Source organism: Macaca nemestrina, chromosome 6 (assembly GCF_043159975.1).
Source record: "Macaca nemestrina isolate mMacNem1 chromosome 6, mMacNem.hap1, whole genome shotgun sequence".
Classification (NCBI taxonomy): domain Eukaryota; kingdom Metazoa; phylum Chordata; class Mammalia; order Primates; family Cercopithecidae; genus Macaca; species Macaca nemestrina.
Genome location: NC_092130.1, coordinates 85,759,900 through 85,780,431, shown reverse-complemented (window position 1 = coordinate 85,780,431; position 20,532 = coordinate 85,759,900). Strand labels below are relative to the sequence as shown.

The following is a 20,532-nucleotide window of genomic DNA, read 5'->3' as shown; positions in this document are numbered from 1 at the left end:
ACTAAAAGGCATCTACAAAAAAAAGCCAGAACTTTACACTGAATGGTTAAAAGAAAAAAAAAATCAGTTTTCTGACTAAGATCAGAAAGAAGACAAGGATGTGTGTTCTCACCACTGCTATACAGCATTGTACTGGGGGTTCTAGCCACAGAATTAGAAAAAAAGATTAAATAAAAAGCATTCATATTGGAAAGGAAGAAGTAAAAGTATCTATACTTGCAATAATCTTGTATATAGGATTCTACAGATCCACTACAAAACTATTGAACTAAAATTAGTAAGGCCGTATACAAGATCAGTGTACAAAAATAAATTATATTTTATACACTTAATTGATTAATACACTTACAGTCAAATTAAGAAAACAGTTCCATTTAAAGTAACATCAGAATGGATGAAATACTTAAAATAAATCTAATCAAAGAAATGTAGTTCTTATACTCTGAAAACTACAAAACATTGTTGAAAGAAATAAAAGAACATTTAAATAAATGAACAGACATCCCCTTTTCATGGATCAGATTTGATATTGTTAATATAGCAGTACTCACCAAATTGATATACAGGTTCAATTCAATGCCTGTCAAAATCCCTAGAACTTTTTTTTTTTGCAGAGATGGAAAAACCCATCCTAAAATTCATATGGAAATTCAAGGGACCCAGAATAGCCAAAAATAAATCTTGAAATAAAAAGAACAAAGTTGAAAGACACCTCCCAATTTTAAAGCTTACATCATAACTACACCAATCAATGTAGTATGTAATTGCCTTAAGGATAGATGACATACAGATCAATGGAATAGAATCTAAAGTCCAGAAATAAACTTCATGTTTATAGTAAATTGATTTTTCAACAAGGGTGCCAAGACCATTTAATAGGGAAAGAATGATCTTTTAAACAAATGGTGCTGGGAAAAAAATAATATGAAAGAAGTTGGACCCTGCCTTGCACCATATAAAAAAAAAAAAAAACAACTTTAAATGATTGATTAAACAAATTACAAATTGTAGTAAAACTACAAAACTCTTACAACATAGGTGTAAGTCTTCGTGATTATGGATTAGGCAATTAAAAGATGGGCAAAAGATTTTCTTTTTTTTTTTTTTTTTTTTGACGGAGTCTCACTCTGTCACCCAGGCCAGAGTGCATTGGCATGATCTCAGCTCACTGCAACTTCCGTCTCCTGGGTTCAAGCCATTCTCCTGCCTCAGCCTCCAGAGTAGCTGGGACTACAGGTGCATGCCACCACACCCAGATTTTTTTTTTTTTTTTTTTTTTTGTATTTTTAGTAGAGACGGGGTTTCACCATGTTAGCCAGGATGTTCTCAATCTCCTGACCTCAAGATACACCCGCCTAGGCCTCCCAAAGTGCTGGCATTACAGGCATGAGCTGCCACCATACCCAGCCAAAAGATCTTAATAGACATTTCTTCATAGAAGATATACAGATGACCAATAAGTACATGAAAAGATGCTCAACATCGTTAATCATTAGGGAAATGTAAATCAAAACCACAGTGAGACACCAGTTACACCCACTGGGATGGTTATAATGGAAAAGACAATAACTAGAGTTGGCAACAATGTGGAGGAATTACAACCCATACACTGCTGGTAAGATCATGCAACCATTGGAAAACAGTTTGGCAGTTTCTCAAATGGTTAACCATAGAGTTGCCGTATAATCCAGCAGTTTTACTCCTAGGTGTATATCCAAGGGAAATGAAAATATGAGTCTACACAAAAACTTGTACATGAATGTTCATAGCATTATAAATGTTCAGTATACATAATGGCCAAAAAGTATAAACAACCCAAATGCCCATTAATTGATAAATGGATAAATAAAATTTGGTAATATTATTCAATGATAAAAAAATATGGTACGTGCTACAATGTAGATGAAACCTGAAAAGATTATGCTAAGTGAAAGAAGCTAGTCACAAAGGACCACATAGTGTGTGATTCCATTCATATGAAATGTCCAGAGAAAGCAAATATATAGAGCCAGAAAGTAGATTAGTGGTTGTCTAGGCTTCAGGCAAATAGAGAGTAATGGCTAAAGAGTGCAGAATGTCTTTTGGGGATGATGAGAACATTCTAAAAATTGACTATGGTAATGGTTGCACAGCTTTCTGAATATACTAAAAATCATTGAATTGTACACTTTAAATGGATGAGTTGTTTAATGTGTGAATTATACCTTAATAATCCCATTTTTTTAAAAATAGAAAACATGCCATGTACGGCGGCTCACACCTGTAATACCGGCACTTTGGGAAGCCAAGATGAGCAGATCACCTGAGGTCAGAAGTTCAAGACCAGCCTGGCAACATGGTGAAACCCCGTCTCTCCTAAGAATACAAAAATTAGCCAGGCATGGTGGTGGGCACCTGTAATCCCAGCTACTCAGGAGGCTGAGGCAGGAAAATCGCTTGAACCCAGGTGTCAGAGGTTGCAGTGAGCCGAGATTGTGCCACTGGACTCCAGCCTTGGCGACAGGGTGAGTCTCTGACTCAAAAAAATAAATAAAATTTTAAAAATTAAAGAAATAAATAATAGAAAACAAGCATCTCTGCCTGGGTCCTAAAGGACATAGGCATCTTCTGCATCCCCACTCCTACTCCTACGTCTATCCCCTGCCACTGCACCTGTATCAGTTTTAGTTTTGGTGAGGTTTCGGGAGTGGCAGGGGAGAGTAGGTACAGGAATGTTCACTACAGAGTCTAGTGAGAATCTCATTCAGTCTGATGAACAGATCTAGGAAGAACACTATAAGCAGTCTTGCCATGCTAACATGACAAATGAAAGTTGCTGTTACATCCTTTCATTAGGATGATACATTCAAATCTAAACTCTGATTCTGCATGGCCCATAATGATAAGGAACCAAGTACAAGTCATGGTTCAGAAGGAGCAATCAAAATCACAAAATCATATCTACCAAAAGGCTCACCCACCCCAAGGGGGAAAAATGTACAGAGCCCTGAGAATTAATTAACAAGAGCAGAATGCAGCAACTAAAGGCAGTTGGTACCATTTCTGTCACTTTTGCAGAAAGCCAATTAATGGGTCATTTTTATTTTTTAAATGCCCAATTTTAGAGTGCTTAATTTGTTTGAACCATAGGAATGGCTTTGAGAAAATTGAAACGGGCTATTAGTAAATTATAGAAGTTATCCCAAAAGCAATTCTGTAAGATTTTCTCTCCCAACTAAATTTGACAGAACTGTGTTTTCACTTATAACTGGCTATCCGTTGTAAACCACATTAACATAATATGGAAAACTTACTTTCTCTGTTTTTCATCAACCAGCTGTGTTAAGATGCCTTTCAGTTCAGAATGAAATATTCTATGGACCGTCTCCCATTGATACCATTATCAGCAGTACTAGTAGTAGCCTAGTTTTTAAATGATTCATTAGTGTGTAAAAACTACGTGAAGTCAAAAACCAAAACTTCTAGAAGATTTTTAAATATTTTCTCTATTAACATTTTGGTCTTCGTTTAGAGTATTACTGATATTTTTCACATTGCGAATATGTATATCATAATTTAAATATTTCCTAGGAACCAAATTTTGCTATTGATATGCTTAATCCAATTTATTAAGCTTTGCAAAAATATACTGTTGAATTTTGAGCATAAATTTGTCTTCCTTTTTAAATTGAACAAATCTCTAGATTAGAGATTCATTTCATTTCATTCACTAAATATTTGCATCCCGCTCGCTGCCTTATATACATCTCAGACAGTTGTTGTAACATAGATCACCTTTCACTGATGGAATTGTTGGTAACTTTCCCACATGAGGGCAGTCACCCCCTCCATTTCTGGTTACCTCTGCCATTATATTTCAAAGAGTCCTGCTTTCCAGCCTGCTTTTGATACAGATGATGTCCCTGTACTAGTCATAGAAATGAATCAGGAAATCACTAACATGGATTTTAATCTGACGCACTAGTTATTGATATGCTGCGGTAGTCATTTGCAGTGGTCGTTACACCAATTTGAACCTAGCCTGCAGGACTTGGAGTCCAAATCCCAATATTTAAATTATATAGCACCTTTAAGACAGTTCTTCTACCTTGTGACCTCCTGCTCCATCCCCCAACCAGGTAAGCCTGGGTTGTCTGGATTCTAGGCAGTGGACACAAATTGTTATCTCCCCATGTCCAAAAGATTGTAAGCATAAGACATATAGACATTTGGAATTTGTAAGGATAAATTTCTGAGAATTTGAATTTAAGGGCTTAAAGAAATTCTCATGAGGGAGGGCTATGCACCTTTTTTTTTATTTTGAGATGGAGTCTCGCTCTGTCACTCATGCTGGAGTGCAGTGGTGCCATCTCAGCTCACTGCAACCTCTGCTTCCCACATTCAAGTGATTCTCTTGCCTCAGCCTCCCGAGTAGCTGGGATCACAGGCACCCGCCACCACGCCTAGCTAATTTTTGTATTTTTCTTAGAGACAAGGTTTCACCATGTTGGCCTGACTGGCCTTGAACTCCTGACCTCAAGTGATCTGCCTGCCTCGGCCTCCCAAAGCACTGGGATTACAGGCATGAGCCACTGTGCCTGGCCTCTATGTACTTTTGTCTTTGGCTTTCTAGCTCATCATTGAGGAAATCCATAGTTATTTGCTTAGCATTCAGTGATTACTCTTGCTAGAAGTGGTAATTTATTTTGACATAAGACATGCATAATTTTCTCCATCTTAAAAAAAAAAGAACTGACTTTAATCCCACATTTTCTTCCAGCTAACACACCATTCTCTAACATCGATCCTGTTTTTCTGTTTCACTTTGCAAAATAACTTCTTAGAAGAGCTTTTCTTTTTTCCCCCTGCTGCCTCACTTTCCTGCCTCCCATTCCTTCCCCTTTCCAGTTTAGCTGTTCATCTTTACCGCCCATTGAAAGTGCTCTTGTCAAGGTCACCAGCTGTCTCCATACTGCCAATTCCAATGTGCATTTTCTGGCCTCATTTCAGGTGCATTCTCAACACAGCAGATGTTACCTCTTTCTTGGCACACTGTCTTCTCTCAGCTGTCATGGCACTCGGTCTCCTCACATCTTCCTCCCTTGGCCATTCTTTCTCAGTTTCCCATGCTGCTTTCCCCTCTTATTTGGGACTCCTTACAACTTCTTCTAGACTCTTTTCTTTCCCCTCCTTTCCCTCTCTCCCTAAAAGGTTTTATTTAGTCTCACAGTTTTCAAAACCATGAATATGTTAAATACTCCCAAGTTTTATTTCACCAAGATAGACTTCTCTCAACTCCAGATTCCTGTCTGTATCCAACAGCCTACTTTATGTCTCTATTTAGGAATCTCAGCTATCCCAAGGGTTTAGATATATTCTGTATTTTGGGTTGGCTCATGTTTTAAACTGGAATTTATTTGTACTTATGTTGAAAACATGTAATAGAACTCCAGGACTGGAATATTCTTTTTTCTGTTCTTGCTCTTTACCAAGGTGAGTTCTTCAATTCTCAGTTCATCTCCAAAATGCATATCTCCAGCCCAAACATCTCCTAATCTTCAGACTCATTTATCAAGCTGCCTAATTTTTTTTGTAGAAACAAGGTCTCCCTATGTTGCCCAGGCTGGTCTTGACCTCTGAGCTCAAGCTATACTCCCACCTCAGCCTCCCAAAGTGCTAGGATTACAGGCATGAGCCACCACACCCCACCCCAGCTGCCTAATTGATATCACCACTTCCATCTCACAGATACCTCAAACTTTGTATGTCCCTTAAATTCTTTGAATAGCTGGATCCTACTCATTCTTTAGGTCTCATATATCCCAGAGAAGACTTCCCTGTCCACACTGTCTAACATAGGTCTCTCTTGTCCTTCTGTATCTCAGATTTTTTTTCAAAGCATACATCATAATTTGTAATTATTCATGGCTTATTTGCCAGTATACTTTTTGCCTCTCCCACTAGACTGTAAGCTTCATGGGGCCTAGGACTGTTTTATTCACCATTGCATCCTCAGATTTTGCACAGTGCCTGGCACATAGTTAAGTATTCAATAAATACTTAGTTCATCATCCCCCAAAAGAACGTTCTATGAAGTCCTTTATTTACTGTATTCAAATGAATCCAAGCGTAACACTGCGTTGAATTCTAGATATTTATGTACCAGATACTGGGAACACTCTCTATACTTGTTTTGTTTTTATCTTTGGAGGATTCTTAAAATCATATTGAAGTCTTCTGCTATTGTAAATTTTATGGTTAAAGAAAATAATTTTCTTCTTTGGTAATGCAATCAATGCTAATTAAATTTCCTTATTTCCAGGATGGAAGATTAACATTTCATCCAGGAAGTCAGGTAGTGAAACTTCCTTTTATCAACTTTATGAAGGCACGTGGGACTTCCTTTCTAAATGCCTACACAAATTCTCCAATTTGTTGCCCATCACGTGCAGGTATGAATATCCTTAATATGAATGGGAGAAAGTGGCTACACACTGAAGCTATATTCACAGTTTAAAAGATTATAACTAAAAGTAGAATGGTTATATTTGGCTTCAATAAAATTGTTTTAATATAAAAGATGTGCATTTTAAGGTATATATTGGCTATTGGGCGTGTTCAAATTGTATTTTTCAAGAGTAGGAATTTTTATCATTTAGAATGGTGTCTAGTTCATGTGTTACCATTTTATTTCCTTGTGACCGGGGACTAAGAATCTCTTGACCATCCAAGAAAATGAGGGAATACACATATTTCCTAGAAGAGTTCTGTTTCCAGGGAAATTTTTCAGTAACGCTATAGGTAATGGGGAGGACTTCTATGAACATCAGAGTATACCATAAAGTAGTTACAACTTATATTTAGATTTACCTGAATTTTTTCTTATTATTTCGGATTATATACTTTACCTCTTTCTTTCAGTTTCAATTCACTTTTATCCCAAGTCAAATTGTTCACTTTTATTATAATAATTTAACAAATAGACATAGTTTTATTGGCAGAATGTCAGTGACATTAAGCCATGAATGATTAACAAATAGGAAAAAACTGCCATTTTTATAAATTCTATCTATTGTCTGATAGTTGTTTTCCTTTTCCCCTGTCTTCTGGTTTATGATTGTTGCCTTGGAACCCATAAATGGCACTCAGTGATTTGGTTTGTCTGTAAATGAAATGATTTTCTCTGCGATTTGAGTTATAACTTCTCTTTTTATTTTCAACACTAACAACTCTATTATTACCAGTGATTAAAAGAAAACTAAACTATATTGAAAATGATATTTCAATAATGAAGGACCAGCATATTAAAAAACAGTTTTGTTAACTGTAAAGTAGAATGAGCAGTGGGCTAGGGTGAGACAATGACCTGGATGCGAATGCTTAAGCAAGTCACTCAGTCTTCTTATCTGCCAATTGCTGTGTATACTGTGTACCTCACAGGGTTGTTCTGAGCATCACATTAAATAATGAATGAGAAAGTGGCCAATGAACCCTAGATGTCTCAAAATGTCAGATGTTATTTTTCCTGGAAGAAGTATATTTTGAAGAATAAGCAAGGTTAAATAATTTGTCAAAGACTACTCAGTAACTGGTGTTATTGGGAGTCAAACCCAGGTAATCCCCCATCCCAGCTCTCAGAAAACATCTTGCTAGATGAAAACGGAAAGCTTATTCTAACTTTCTATTTATGTACACAGAAATGGGAAAATAAGTATTGATTGAATAAGCAATCATAGTTGTAGAAAATGAGAGATAAGGCATAGCACACTTACATTTTTTGTGGAAAGCCAGCAAAAGGACAGGGAATAAGGGAAGATCCTTAAGGATATTGGGGAAATGAGATCTGTACTTCAATTGTCTGATTTAGAAAGTTAACCAACGAATACTTAGGGATTATTTTTGTGCTTGAAAGAGGCCTCTAGTCACACACACTTTTTATTTAATTCCAGCTGTATTTACCTTAAGTAACTTAACCACTAAGCATTAGTCAACTCATCTGTAAAATGGAAATAGTAACTCCCCACAGCGTATCTCCCTGATAAAATGAGGTAACAATCAGAAATGTTTGCTAAAGCACCTAATCTGGGTACGTTTGATTGCAGAGCATGAGCTCTACACTAGTGGACTGCTCTCTCAGAGTAATTGTCCTCATAGTTAAATTGTTAAGCGTTACCTTAATCCCAATTCCTTTTTTTTTCTCTCTCTCTCTCTCTCAGCAATGTGGAGTGGACTCTTCACTCACTTAACAGAATCTTGGAATAATTTTAAGGGTCTAGATCCAAATTATACAACATGGATGGATGTCATGGAGAGGCATGGCTACCGAACACAGAAATTCGGGAAACTGGACTATACGTCAGGACATCACTCCGTTAGGTAAAAAATGAAACAAAAATAATCTTCATGGACTGCCCTCTACCATAGCGTGTACATGTAGTCTTTTTTACTTTAACTTTTTTATTTTTCCACAAAGGTGAAAGTAAATATCTTAATTCCTTCATTGTGTTAATTAGGCTGAAATTTTAGCTTTCTTTCATCTTCCTAAAACATTAAAATGGCTAATATACTAGTCATTTTGTTTTTCTTAAACAATAAAGGTCTATAAGTAGTGTTTGTAAAGTTGTTTAGCCCGTGCTTTATTTTCATTGAATTTCTTTTAATGGCTACTGTATTATTAATTTTAAAATCTGTTTTTAAAACCATAGCCTTCTTGCTGCTTTCCTTGGTCAGTTCTCTCTAACTTGAGTCTATTGTAACTTTGTTTTTCTTTCATTTTACTAAGTCCTCAAAAACCAGGCAGCTAAGCATAGTGGTTAAGAGTAGAGGTCAAGAATCAGATTGCCTACTTTTGAATTATAGTTTCTGTTTACTACTAGCATTGTAGTAGTCTGATCTTGGACACATTGTCTAAATGTTGACACTGTACTTTAATTTCTTTGCTGTGAGGATTAAATGTATCAATAAGTTCAGCAAAGAGCTAACATAGGAGACCTGAGACTGCTCTGCTTAGAAAGGCTTGCTTGGAAGGTTGGCCCCTGTCTAGCATCTAGGAACTTGGATTTCTGGAGTATTCCCACTATTCCTTAACTGATAAGAGCGGCTTATTGTGTGCCTGGAGCATTTGTACATTGCGGTTTATGCCGAATATCAGCTTTCCTTCCAGGAGTCTGGAATTTTGGTATGTGCTAAGTAGAGGGCGCTTATATAATCAGCACCCCCTCCTAAAAAACTTGGGTACTGATTCTCTAATGAGCAGAAACAGCACTTCACATGTGTTGTCGCAATTTGATGGTGGAAGAATTACGTCCTCTGTGACTCCATCTGGAAGCTTGTGCCTAGTTTCTTCTGGACTTCACCCTATGCACCTTTTCCCTTTGCTGATTTCGCTGTGTATCCTTTTATGTGATAAACTATAGCCATGAGTGCAGCTGTAGTCTGAGTCCTGCAATTCCTCCCACTGAACTTCGGTGTGATCTTGGGATCCCCCAACACTTGTGGACCCCAACACAAATACATATTGGGGATTAGAGTGCCTCTTTCTTACCTAGGCAAGTGCTAATTGAGGGTTATTGGTAATGGTTGTTGTGATGATGACGATGATACAAATGATGATAAATAATAAGAAAAAATTAAGTTAATAAAAATAGTGATGAATGTAGTGAGTTGAATAATGTTCCCCCAAATTTTGTGACCACCTAGAAAGAACTTCAGAATGTGATCTTATTGGAAAATAGACCCTATTTGCAGATGTAATTAGTAAGGATCTCCAGATGAAATCATGACTGCTGTCCTTACTAGAAGAGGAACAAGGACATAGGCACACACAGAAGAAAACAATGTGAAGACGGAGGCAGAGATAGTAGTGATGCAGCTACAAGCCAAAGAATGAAAGATTGCCAGGAGTCACCATAAGTTAGGAAGAGGCAAGGAAAAATTCTGCCAGAGCCTTCAGAGGGAATGTGTCTCTGCTGACACCTTGATTTTAGACTTACAGCTTTCAGAACTGTGGGAGAACAGGTTCCTGTTGTTTTAAGCCACACAGTTTGTAATAGTTTATTCTGACAGTTCTGGGAGATGAATACAGTGAGTTTTGGGTAAACAGATACTAAAATAATCTAAAATAATCTGAACATTAAAATTGATTTGCTAGTTACTGTTTAATTTCTTTCCTTTTCTGTCCTCCAAAATCTAAAAGATGGCAGTACAGGAAACGCAGAAGCAATCCTGACATTCCTATTCTTTGCTCTGTCTTCTAATGCATGGCCAAATGTAGTCAGTTCTGCTTCTGAATTATTTCTCCAATTTACTCACTTCTCACTCTCTCCACCAAGCTACTGTCATCTCTTGCCTAAACTATTAAAATGGGCTTCTACCTGGACTCTTCGTACTCTATCGGACCCATTTTCTATAGGCAACTGGAATGATCTTTCTTAGATATATGTCTGATTACATGACACACTTGCTTAAAATCTTTCAGTGGTTTTTCTCTTCAGGTTAGTTAAAATCCCAAATCCACATCATGATTTATGAGACCCTACATGATCTAGCCCCTGCCTACCTCCAGTCTCATTTCATACCACTCTATCCATCCCTCAGTATGCACCTGGTCTTTTAAAACGTTCCTTAATATGCTTTTTACTACATCTGGACTGTTGCATGAGCTAGTTTCTCTGTGCAAAATCCTGTTCCCCTACTCTGCCCTGCTAATATCAGAAAGAAAGGCAGGGAGAGGAAGTACATGTAGGAGGAGGAGCACAGCTTTGTGTCCACCAGAGCAGTCAGATACCCAGCTTCCCTGCTTACCATCCTTGTAACCTTGGGCAAGTTACTTGATATTGAGTGTCAGTGTTCTGTAAGAATTCTTGGGCAAGTTACCTGGCATTACGTGTCAGTGTTCTGTAAGTTACCTGTCAGAATTATGATTCCTACCTTGATGGATGACTGTGTTTTATATGAGTTAAAAGATACTATACAAGGAGTAAGCAGAATAATATAAAATATTTAACAGTGTCTGGCACAGAGTAAGCATTTAGTCAATGGAAAGATTATTATTATGAAAATGGCTTAACCAGAATTGCAGTCTAACATTTATATAACCATCTTTTTTTTTTTTTTTTTTTTTTTTGGGACAGAGTCTCACTCTGTTGCCCATGCTGGAGTGCAATAGCTTGATCTCAGCTCACTGCAACCTCCGCCTCCCAGGTTCCAGCAATTCTCCTGCCTCAGCCTCCTGAGTATCATAGGCATGCACCACCACGCCCAGCTAATTTTTGTATTTTCAGTAGAGACAGGGTTTCACCACGTTGGTCAGGCTGTTCTCGAACTCCTGACCTCATGATCTGCCTGCCTCTGCCTCCCAAAGTGCTGGGATTACAGCCGTGAGCCACTGCGCCCAGCCATAACCATCATTTTTCTAAAGTGCTTTGCATTACTAGTTACTTTATGGAGTTTCACAACTTTCTCTTTAAAATCTTTCTCCTTTTTAGAATGCAAGCTTAATCTAAAGTAAAATACAACTGTTTATAATAAAATAAATCTACGATTGAATGCCATATATCCCCTGTAACTTTTATTCTTCTATGTGACACAGTTAAAATATGACCTGACTTTTATTCCGCAGCAGGATAATTATCCATGCAGAGCAAGGACCTTATCTCTTCTTCTCTTCTTTATTCCCATTTGCCAGCATAGCACCAGTACATTGTAGGTTCACAATTAAATTTTTGATGAATGAATGAATGAAAAAGTTATTTTGAAGTACGTACAGTTTATTATTTGATAAACATTGATATTCTGTGTAATGCAGGATCATGTCACTTATTCATTATTAGTATTTTTTACATATCTACAATAGAGGATATCCTGTTTTTAAGTTTTTTTAATTTTTAAAATACTAATATTTAGGAGTTCGTTCTTCGTCGTGTGGATTTCTAAAATTAGTAGAGGAAAAAAACCACTTAGATGTTGATATTTGGTGTCAAAGATGGTTTTCAGTGCAATACTTTCTTAAAGCTTATTTTCATTTACTCACACTCTCATCAGAGCTTAGGAAATTGAAATAAGCCACCAGGAGTATTTTTATGAGCACTGTATATACGCACACAGACATTTGGCTGAGAAGTAAGTCAAGGTTGCTATTAATAGCATGTCTGAAGGTTATATGAATTATAGCACATTATTTTTCAGTGTAAGCTTAAAAATGGGTCTCAGAACAAAACATGGTCTCACAATATCAAATTTCGTAAATAGGGGCATTCAGTCTTGTTGATAGATTGACTTTCAAAATCAAAATGCAAGTTATTATAACTCTTTATTACTGAAATTGGCCATTTTTGAACCTGCTTATATTTTCAGCCAGAATTACAGGTTTATTTATTATTATAATACTTCTGTCTGTCTTTTTTAGGCATCAGTGATGCTTCCTTCTTGTACCAATTTAGGAACACTAATTTAAGTAAGTGTCCCTTATTATATATGACACACCACACCGTACTAGGATCTCTGGGTTGTTTCATCTGTACAGGTGTTAAAAAGATACCGGTAGTATTACTCATAAAAATGCCATTTACTGATGATAAGACCTTCAGCAAGTAATTTATCTGCTTAGAATCCCAGTTTAGTCAAATGAGCTTTCACTACGTGACCTTTAAAGTTCTTCTGCTCTGCAATTCTGTAACTCCAATGGAGTACAGTTAAGTGGTTTCTAAATTTCTGATACTCATCTGTCCCTTCACATTGTATGTATTGAGTTGTAATAGGTTTAAGTTCAAATTTGCTGTCTTCTTATCAATTGAAAGAAAACATTTTTATTTAATTCATAGGATATTTTGGTTATTTTTGCTTTCTGTTAAATTTTGTTGCCTATATATTCCCAATATCTAAAGTAGTGGTTTTCAACTGAGGGCAGTCACCCCTCCCCTCATCCCATATATCCCCACCTCCACCTCTTGGCTGCCAAGAAGACATTTGACAATGTCTGGAGACATTTTTGGTTGATAACACCAGGGTTATTTTGCTGGTATCTGGTGGGTAGAGGCCAAGGTTGCTGCTCAGCAGTCTATAATGCACAAAACAGCCCCTTCCCTGATAAAGAATGATCAAGTCCAAAATGTCTTTAGTATAGAGATTGAGAAAACATGTCTAAAACTAGATATTTTATACTTGCCAGCCTGGTCTTAGGAATGTCATACTTAAAATAATTGCCTACATTTTAAATATTGTTTATTCTTTCACATTCTAAGGGATCAAATCCACTTGACACTAGTACATCAATTTAGTTTTTAGAATTAACAAAAAGAAAATGTATAGAATTGTGTATACAAAGTGTATAGAATTAGGAGGTAATTGATTTTATATAGAATATTTTAAAAACTAAATTTCTAACATCAGTATAATAAAAAATTTAATATTAAGTAGAATTCCTTAAAGTACTAAGACTAGAAGATGACCCTTTTTAAGTTACAAAAGTAAAATCAGGTATTTGTAGTATCCACTAAGCTAATATTTTTGAGCCAGCTACTATGTGCCAGACATTATTTTTAGATGACGCAAATACAATAGCAATCACAACACACAATTCTCCAGTGTCATGGAACGTACATTCTAATGCTATCAGAAGAGAAATTAAACAAGCTGCTGTGTTGTTTTCTCCAGTGTCATGGAACGTACATTCTAATGCTATCAGAAGAGAAATTAAACAAGCTGCTGTGTTGTTTTTCCTAGCTTCTATCCCGTTGAAAATCTAAAATCAAATTCCCTATCATTTCATCTTACCATTGTAATTATGTATGTTGTCTGCTCGTGCAGGTTAATATTTTTCAAAATAAGCAATGTTTTTCATTGTTGTATGTGCATAGTAAGTATATAGACTTAGGGAGTACAGGAGATATTTTGATACAGGCATATAATGCGTGATGAAAACATCAAGGTAAATGGAGTATCCGTCCCCTTGAAGCATTTGACCTTTGGGTTATAAACAATCCAATTATACTCTTTTAGTCATTTTTAAATGTACAATTGAATTATTGACTATGCTCACCCTGTTTTATTGTCAAATATTAGATCTTATCCTTTCCATTTTTTTTGTGTGCCCATTAATCATTCCCACTGCCCCCACCCCAACTATTCTGCCCAGCCTTTGGTAAACCATCATTCTGCTTCGATTGTTTAATTTTCAGCTCCCACAAATAAGTGAGAACATGTGAAGTTTGCCTTTCTGTGCCTGGCTTATTTCACTTAACATAATGACCTCCAGTGCCCTCCATGTTGTTGCAAATGACTGGATCTTATTCTTTTTTACAGCTGAATAGTACTCCATTGTGTATAAGTACCACATTTTCTTTATCCATTTGTCTGTTAATGGACGCTTTGGTTGCTTCCAAATCTTGGCTTATTGTGACTAGTACTGTAATCAACATGGAAGTGCAGATATCTCTTTGATATCCAGATTTTCTTTCTTTTGGGTATATACCTAGTGAGATTGCTGGATCTTATGGCAACTCTATTTTTAGTATTTTGAGGAACCTCCAAACTGTTCGTCATGGTGGTTGTACTAATTTACATTCCCACCAACAGTATATGAGGGTTCCCTTTGCTCCATATCCTCGCCAGCATTTGTTATTGCCTGACTTTTAGATAAAAGCCATTTTAGCTGAGATGATATCTCATTATAGTTTTGATTTGTATTTCTCTAATGATCATTGTTGCTGAGTATCTTTTCATATACCTGTTTGCCATTTGTATGTCTTCTTTTAAGAACTGTCTGTTGAGATCTTTTTCCCGTTATTTAATCAGATTATTAGATTTCTTTCCTGTTAAGTTGTTCGAGTTCCTTATATATCCTGGTTATAAATATCTTGTCAGATGGATAGTTTTCAGATGTTTTCTCCCATATGTGGGTTGTGTCTTCACTTTTTTTTGTTTCCCTTGTTGTGCAGAAGCTTTTTAACTTAATGTGATCCCATTTGTCTATTTTTATTTTAGTTGTCTGTGTTTGTGGGGTATTACTCAAGAAATATTTGTCTAGTCCAGTGTCCTAGAGAGTTTCCCCAATGCTTTATTTTAATAGTTTTATAGTATGAGGTCTCAGATTTAAGTATTTAATTCATTTTGATTTGATTTTTAATGAGTTAAGAGAGAGAGATCTAGTTTCATTTTTCTGCCCATGGATATCCAGTTTTCCCAGCACCATTTATTGAAGACACTGCCCTTTCCCCAATGTATGTTCTTGGCACCTTTGTCAAAAATGAGTTCACTGTAGGTGTATGGAGCTGTTTCTGGGTTCTATGTTCTGTTCCATTGGTCTTACGTGTCTGTTTTTATGCCAGTGCCATGCTATTTTGGTTACTAAAGCTCTGTAGTATAATTTGAAGGCAGGTAATATGATTCCTCCAATTTTGTTCTTTTTGCTCAGGATAGCTTGGGCTACTTTGAGTTGTTTTTTGTTGTTGTTGTTGTTTGTTTGTTTTGGTTCCATATAAATTTTAGGATTGTTTTTTCTATTTCTATGAAGAATGTTATTGGTATTTTGATATAGATTGCATTGAATCTGTAAATTGCTTTCAGTAGTATGGACATTTTAACAATATTGATTCTTCCAGTCCATGAACATGGAATATCTTTTCAGTTTTTTGTGTCCTCTCAATTGCTTTCATCAGTGTTTTATAGTGTTCATTGTAGAGATCTTTTACTTCTTTAGTTAATTCCTAAGTATACTTTTGTACCTGTTACTTTCTTCATTTCTGAAGGATTACTTCATGGGATGGGATTACTTTCTTCATCTCTTTTTCAGATTGTTTGCTGTTGACATATAGAAATGCAACTGATCTTTGTTTGTTGATTTTGTGTCCTGCAACTTTACTGAACTTATCATCTCTAATAGTTTTTTGGTGGAGTCTTTATGTTTTTCTAAATGAAAGTTTACATCATCTGCAAACAAGAATAATTTGACTCCTTCCTTTTCAGTTTGGATGCCCTTTATTTCTTTCTCTTATCTGATTAGCTAGGACTTCCAGTACTATGTTGAATAACAGTGGTGACAGTGGGCATTCTCGTTGTGTTCCAGATCTTAGAGGAAGGGCTTTCAGTTTTTCCTCATTCAGCATGATACTAGCTGTGGGTCTGTCGTATGTGTCTTTATGTTTAGGTATGTTCCTTCTGTACCCAGTATTTTTTGTGGTGGTGGGGTAATCATAAAGGGATGTTGAATTTTATTGAAAGCTTTTTCAGCATCAGTTGAAATGATCATATGGTTTTTGTCCTTCATTCTGTTGATATGATGTGTCGCATAAGTGTATGCACCCTCCACCTCCCGGGTTCAAATGATTCTCCTGCCTCAGCCTCCTGAGTAGCTGGGAATACAGCTGCACACCCCCACACCTGGCTAATTTTTTGTATTTTAGTAGAGATGGGGTTTCACCATGTTGGCCAGGATGGTCTCGATCTCCTGACCTCGTGATCTGCCCGCCTCAGGCTCCCAAATTGCTGGGATTACTGGCATGAGCCATTGTGCCCAGCCAAGTGTATATTTTTCATGTCATCTATTCTGAGACTTAAAAATTGACTGAGATTTTCACTTAGTACTCTCAATATGGTGATTATTTTCATTAAGTTTTTTGGATTAGGACCAGGCGCTGTAACTCATGCCTTTAACCCCAGCACTTTGGGAGGCCAAGGCGGGCAGGTCACTTGAGCTCAGGAGTTCGAGACCAGCCTGGCCAACATGGTGAAACCCTGCCTCTACTGGAAATATTAAAAAGTACCCAGACTCTGGGTCTTCTCAGCTGTATCACTTCCAAACCCAACTTTGACCTGCCACACTCTTTTTGGCTCAAGTTCCATCTCCTTTGTGACTGTCTCTACCTTGTAGCTGCATCTTAAAAACCTCCAGTTTCTGGATTATTTTCTTTCTAAATTTAAATTCTATAAATAGGGATGATAGTCCTAACTTATATTTCATGCAAGACTCCATCATAAGTTAAGTGCTGGCCACGTTAAGTGCTAGTGTTTAGGTTAGGTGCCCACACCTGGCCAGTTGACAGGCTAGAAAGGGAGATAAATCCTACATAATGTGGCCAATTAGGTCACTCCTTCAGCAAGAGCTGTGGATATGGTGATGTGTCCACTGTAATGACTGCTTAGTAAGTTCTATTAACAACAGATAATCTGGGAATAACCAACCTGCTTTATTTTTTCAGATTTGATGACATTTTGTCTGGGTTACATTTTCTGTATAATATTAAAAAACAAAGGTTTACAAAAATTGTAAATGTTATAGTCAAATTGATATGTTAATTACTGTAAAAGCATAAGAAAAATCATCTCCTTTTGGATATAAAATGGTGAATGTGATCTAAACCATTTTTAGATTCATAGCTGAAGTATTTTATTACAGTTGTTTTTTCCATAAAATAGCCTTTGGCATTTATTTTTAAAAGTACAATAGTAGGAGGGTTTTATGTCTGAGTGGATATGAGGTGGAAATACCAATTTGTTAGCTTAGCAAGTCTCATTAAACACCTGCCTAGATCAATGTCTTGCATGTAGTACGTATTCATTATTTCTTTAATTGAATCAAAAAGGCTGCCTTTGTTTAAGCTCAGGCTACATTAAACATGTATACCCTGTCAAGGGCTATAGTCATCTAGGAATTCAAAGTTGTAAATATTAGTGCTTCCACAATGATGAATTCACGAGCGGACCAGAAAATGGCTAGATGAGATTTCATAAGATATAATCCCTGAATACTCACCTCCACACACACACTTGCAAAGAAAACTTTTCTTTGAAATATATTTACTATTATTATTATTACATAACCAATATAATTTGTGGTGTAATTAATGTTACTGTTTAATAGAGAAAAATCTGTGATTTTAATCATATTTACAAAGAAACCCATGAGTAAGAAAAGATTAAGGGGCACCAGCTATTGTAATTTTACCAAAAAATGAAATGGTTGGAATTAATAAAACTAATAAATGTGAAAGCATGCATATTTTGAGCATTTAAATAATGTGTGTTTAAAAATGATGTCCCAACCTGAATTTGCCAGGGTAGGTGTTATTCGTTCAACTAAAACAGATTGCTTTTGTGAGTGATCATATGTAAAGAAGATGGATGACAGCCTTGTAAATCCTTTTAAAAATTGTATGTGTGTTTCTCTCAAATTTGAGAGAAGAGTTTTGTTTTGTTTTGTTTTGTTTTTTAAGAGATGAGATCTCACTTTGTCACCTAGGCTGGAGTAAAGTGGCAGGATCATAGCTCACTGCAGCCTCAAACTCCTGACCGTAAGTGATCCTCCCCGGTCAGCCTCCCAAGTAGCTAGGACCACAGGCACATACCAACATGCCCAGCTAAAATTCTTTTTTTTCTTTTTTGGTAGAGACAAGGTGTCACTATGTTGCCCTGGCTGGTCTCAAACTCCTGGGCTCAAACAGTCCTCCTACCTCGGCCACCCAAAGCCCTGGGATTACAGGTGTGAGCCCCCACACCAAGTCCAGAAAAGAGCATTTAATGGGAATGAATATAGATTCCTTTTTCTCCTACAGAATTTATTAGGTCAATACAGAAATTTGCAAGGGAATTTTTCAGAATCATCGTTTTTCTAATTTTTTTATTGTGAGATTTACCAGAAACAAATTAGCTGCTACAATCTCATCAACAATGAGAAAAAGAGAGAGATCACAGAAGTCTAAGTCTGAGATAGTTAATCATCTTCAGTAGACTCTTAGGAAGCTGAAGGTTTATGTTTAGGCCCCTACTTCATGTGGAAAGAAAACTGTCATATTCTCATCATCAATTTTAAGGTATATTTTTTCAGATATAATTGTTACTATGTAAACTAATCCTGTACTACTTGTAAACTGATTGTATCCAGTATTTTAGCAGTAGAATTTAGCACACTGCCACAGAAAACCCACACAGTAATGCCAAATATACAAATTTATGTAATAATTAGTTGGTAATGTGTTAAGTAGTTTTGTTTTTCATTTGTATTAGTGAGGAGTTTTTTGTTGTTAAAAATAATTAAACTGCTGATTGTTGGATAGTATATTTGGCTATCAACTGTTTTCTGGAATTGAACCAAGGTAGAATAATTCTCCTATTTATAGGCTACTGTGGAAGCTCCATTTTGATTATCTTCCATTTTGATTGAATTTTGATTAAAATTTGAGGATTTTTGCAGAAAAAAATTCTTAAGCTGTGCATCTCAAGCCTTAATATACATACAAATGACTTGGGCATCTTCTTAGATGCCCTTTGTGATTCAGTGAGTCTAGGATGGTTTATTAGTCTGTTCTCATGCTGCCGATAAAGACATACCCAAGACTGGGTAATTTATAAAGAAAAAGAGGTTTAATGGACTCACAGTTCCATGTGGCTTGGGAGGCCTCGCAGTCATGGTGGAAGGTGAAAGGCATGTCTTACATGGCAGCAGGCAAGAGAGAATGAAAAATCAAGTGAAAGCAGAAACCCTTTATAAAACCATCGGATCTTGGGAGACTTATTCACTGCCATGAGAACAGTATGGGGGAAACTGCCCCCATGATTCAATTATGATGAGTCCCACCAGGTCCCTCCCACAACATGTGGGAATTATGGGAGCTCCCAGGAGCTGCTGATGTTGCTGGTCCATGGACCACACTTGGAGTAGCAAGGATATAAAGAACTGGACCTCTGGTGGAAGTAGGACAAGGTGTAACAAATTGTGACTGTCTTTATCAGCAATGCATGATTATTATTTTTATCCCTTTGAGAAGAAAAGCCCCTCTTACATTTCTATAAAGAGTTGAAGTAGACATTGGGCCACTCAAGAGGGGCATGATATAAGGAAACATTGAAGCCTCTCTAAGTTTATAGAAGACAATCTTCCTTGAGATAGATATACTTCACATCTGGGCTCCTACCTCAGGATAGAGCAGAGTGGTCTCTTTCACTGCATACTGTATGTAATGAGAGAATGAGAATGAAAAAGGTAAATATCATCTTGCTGTTATTATGACAATAGTTTTGACCTCATGGGCTCGCTGAAAGTGTCTTGGGAATCCTCAGGGATCCCTGTACTATACTTTGAGAGATGCTGGCATAGAGGAAACTATGCATTGTATAGCTGTGCCTATTGGAAGCAGCAGGGTAAATTTATATTGAGAACAGCCACTGAATCATAAAATATCTGAGCCCACAGGTAGTTTTGATCCTTCTCATTGATTCAAGCCCCTTTCAAGTGTCCTGATTGAAACCATAGTCTTGGTATTCTGGACAAAATACATAGAAATGGAATGGTAAAAAATTGGTTCAAAATACTCCCAGTGGTTAAGTAATTAGAAAGCTTATATTTGGAAGAAGTTATAGCCATTACTGGTGGCAGGAAAGAACACTTAGAACAATGAGACAAAGAAGTAGCTCTGAGAATATGATCGAACGATATGATTTCCAGGTGCAATGGTTTAGCCTGATTAAGAGACCATCACTCTTATAAGAAGGGTCTGGATACACTGGTTAGTAGAGAGAATTATAATGTCAAAAGAGTTATCTTATTATTGTAATTGTAAT

At 36.6% G+C, this 20,532-nt stretch overlaps 1 protein-coding gene across 2 annotated transcripts in view; it reads left to right on the top strand.

Moving 5' to 3' along the window:
- The window catches only part of LOC105491976 (arylsulfatase family member K), a 49,582-nt gene that overhangs the window by 4,224 nt on the left and 24,826 nt on the right, over positions 1-20,532 (top strand). Inside the window, exons 2-4 of one of the 2 annotated variants that reach the window (XM_071098698.1) lie at positions 2,233-2,504; positions 6,302-6,431; positions 8,196-8,355. In XM_071098698.1, coding sequence (XP_070954799.1) covers positions 6,362-6,431; positions 8,196-8,355 — 230 coding nt within the window. In that variant the 5' untranslated portion in view covers positions 2,233-2,504; positions 6,302-6,361. The remainder of the gene's footprint in view (positions 1-2,232; positions 2,505-6,301; positions 6,432-8,195; positions 8,356-20,532) is intronic. The other variant, XM_011758816.2, reaches the window with a different exon arrangement.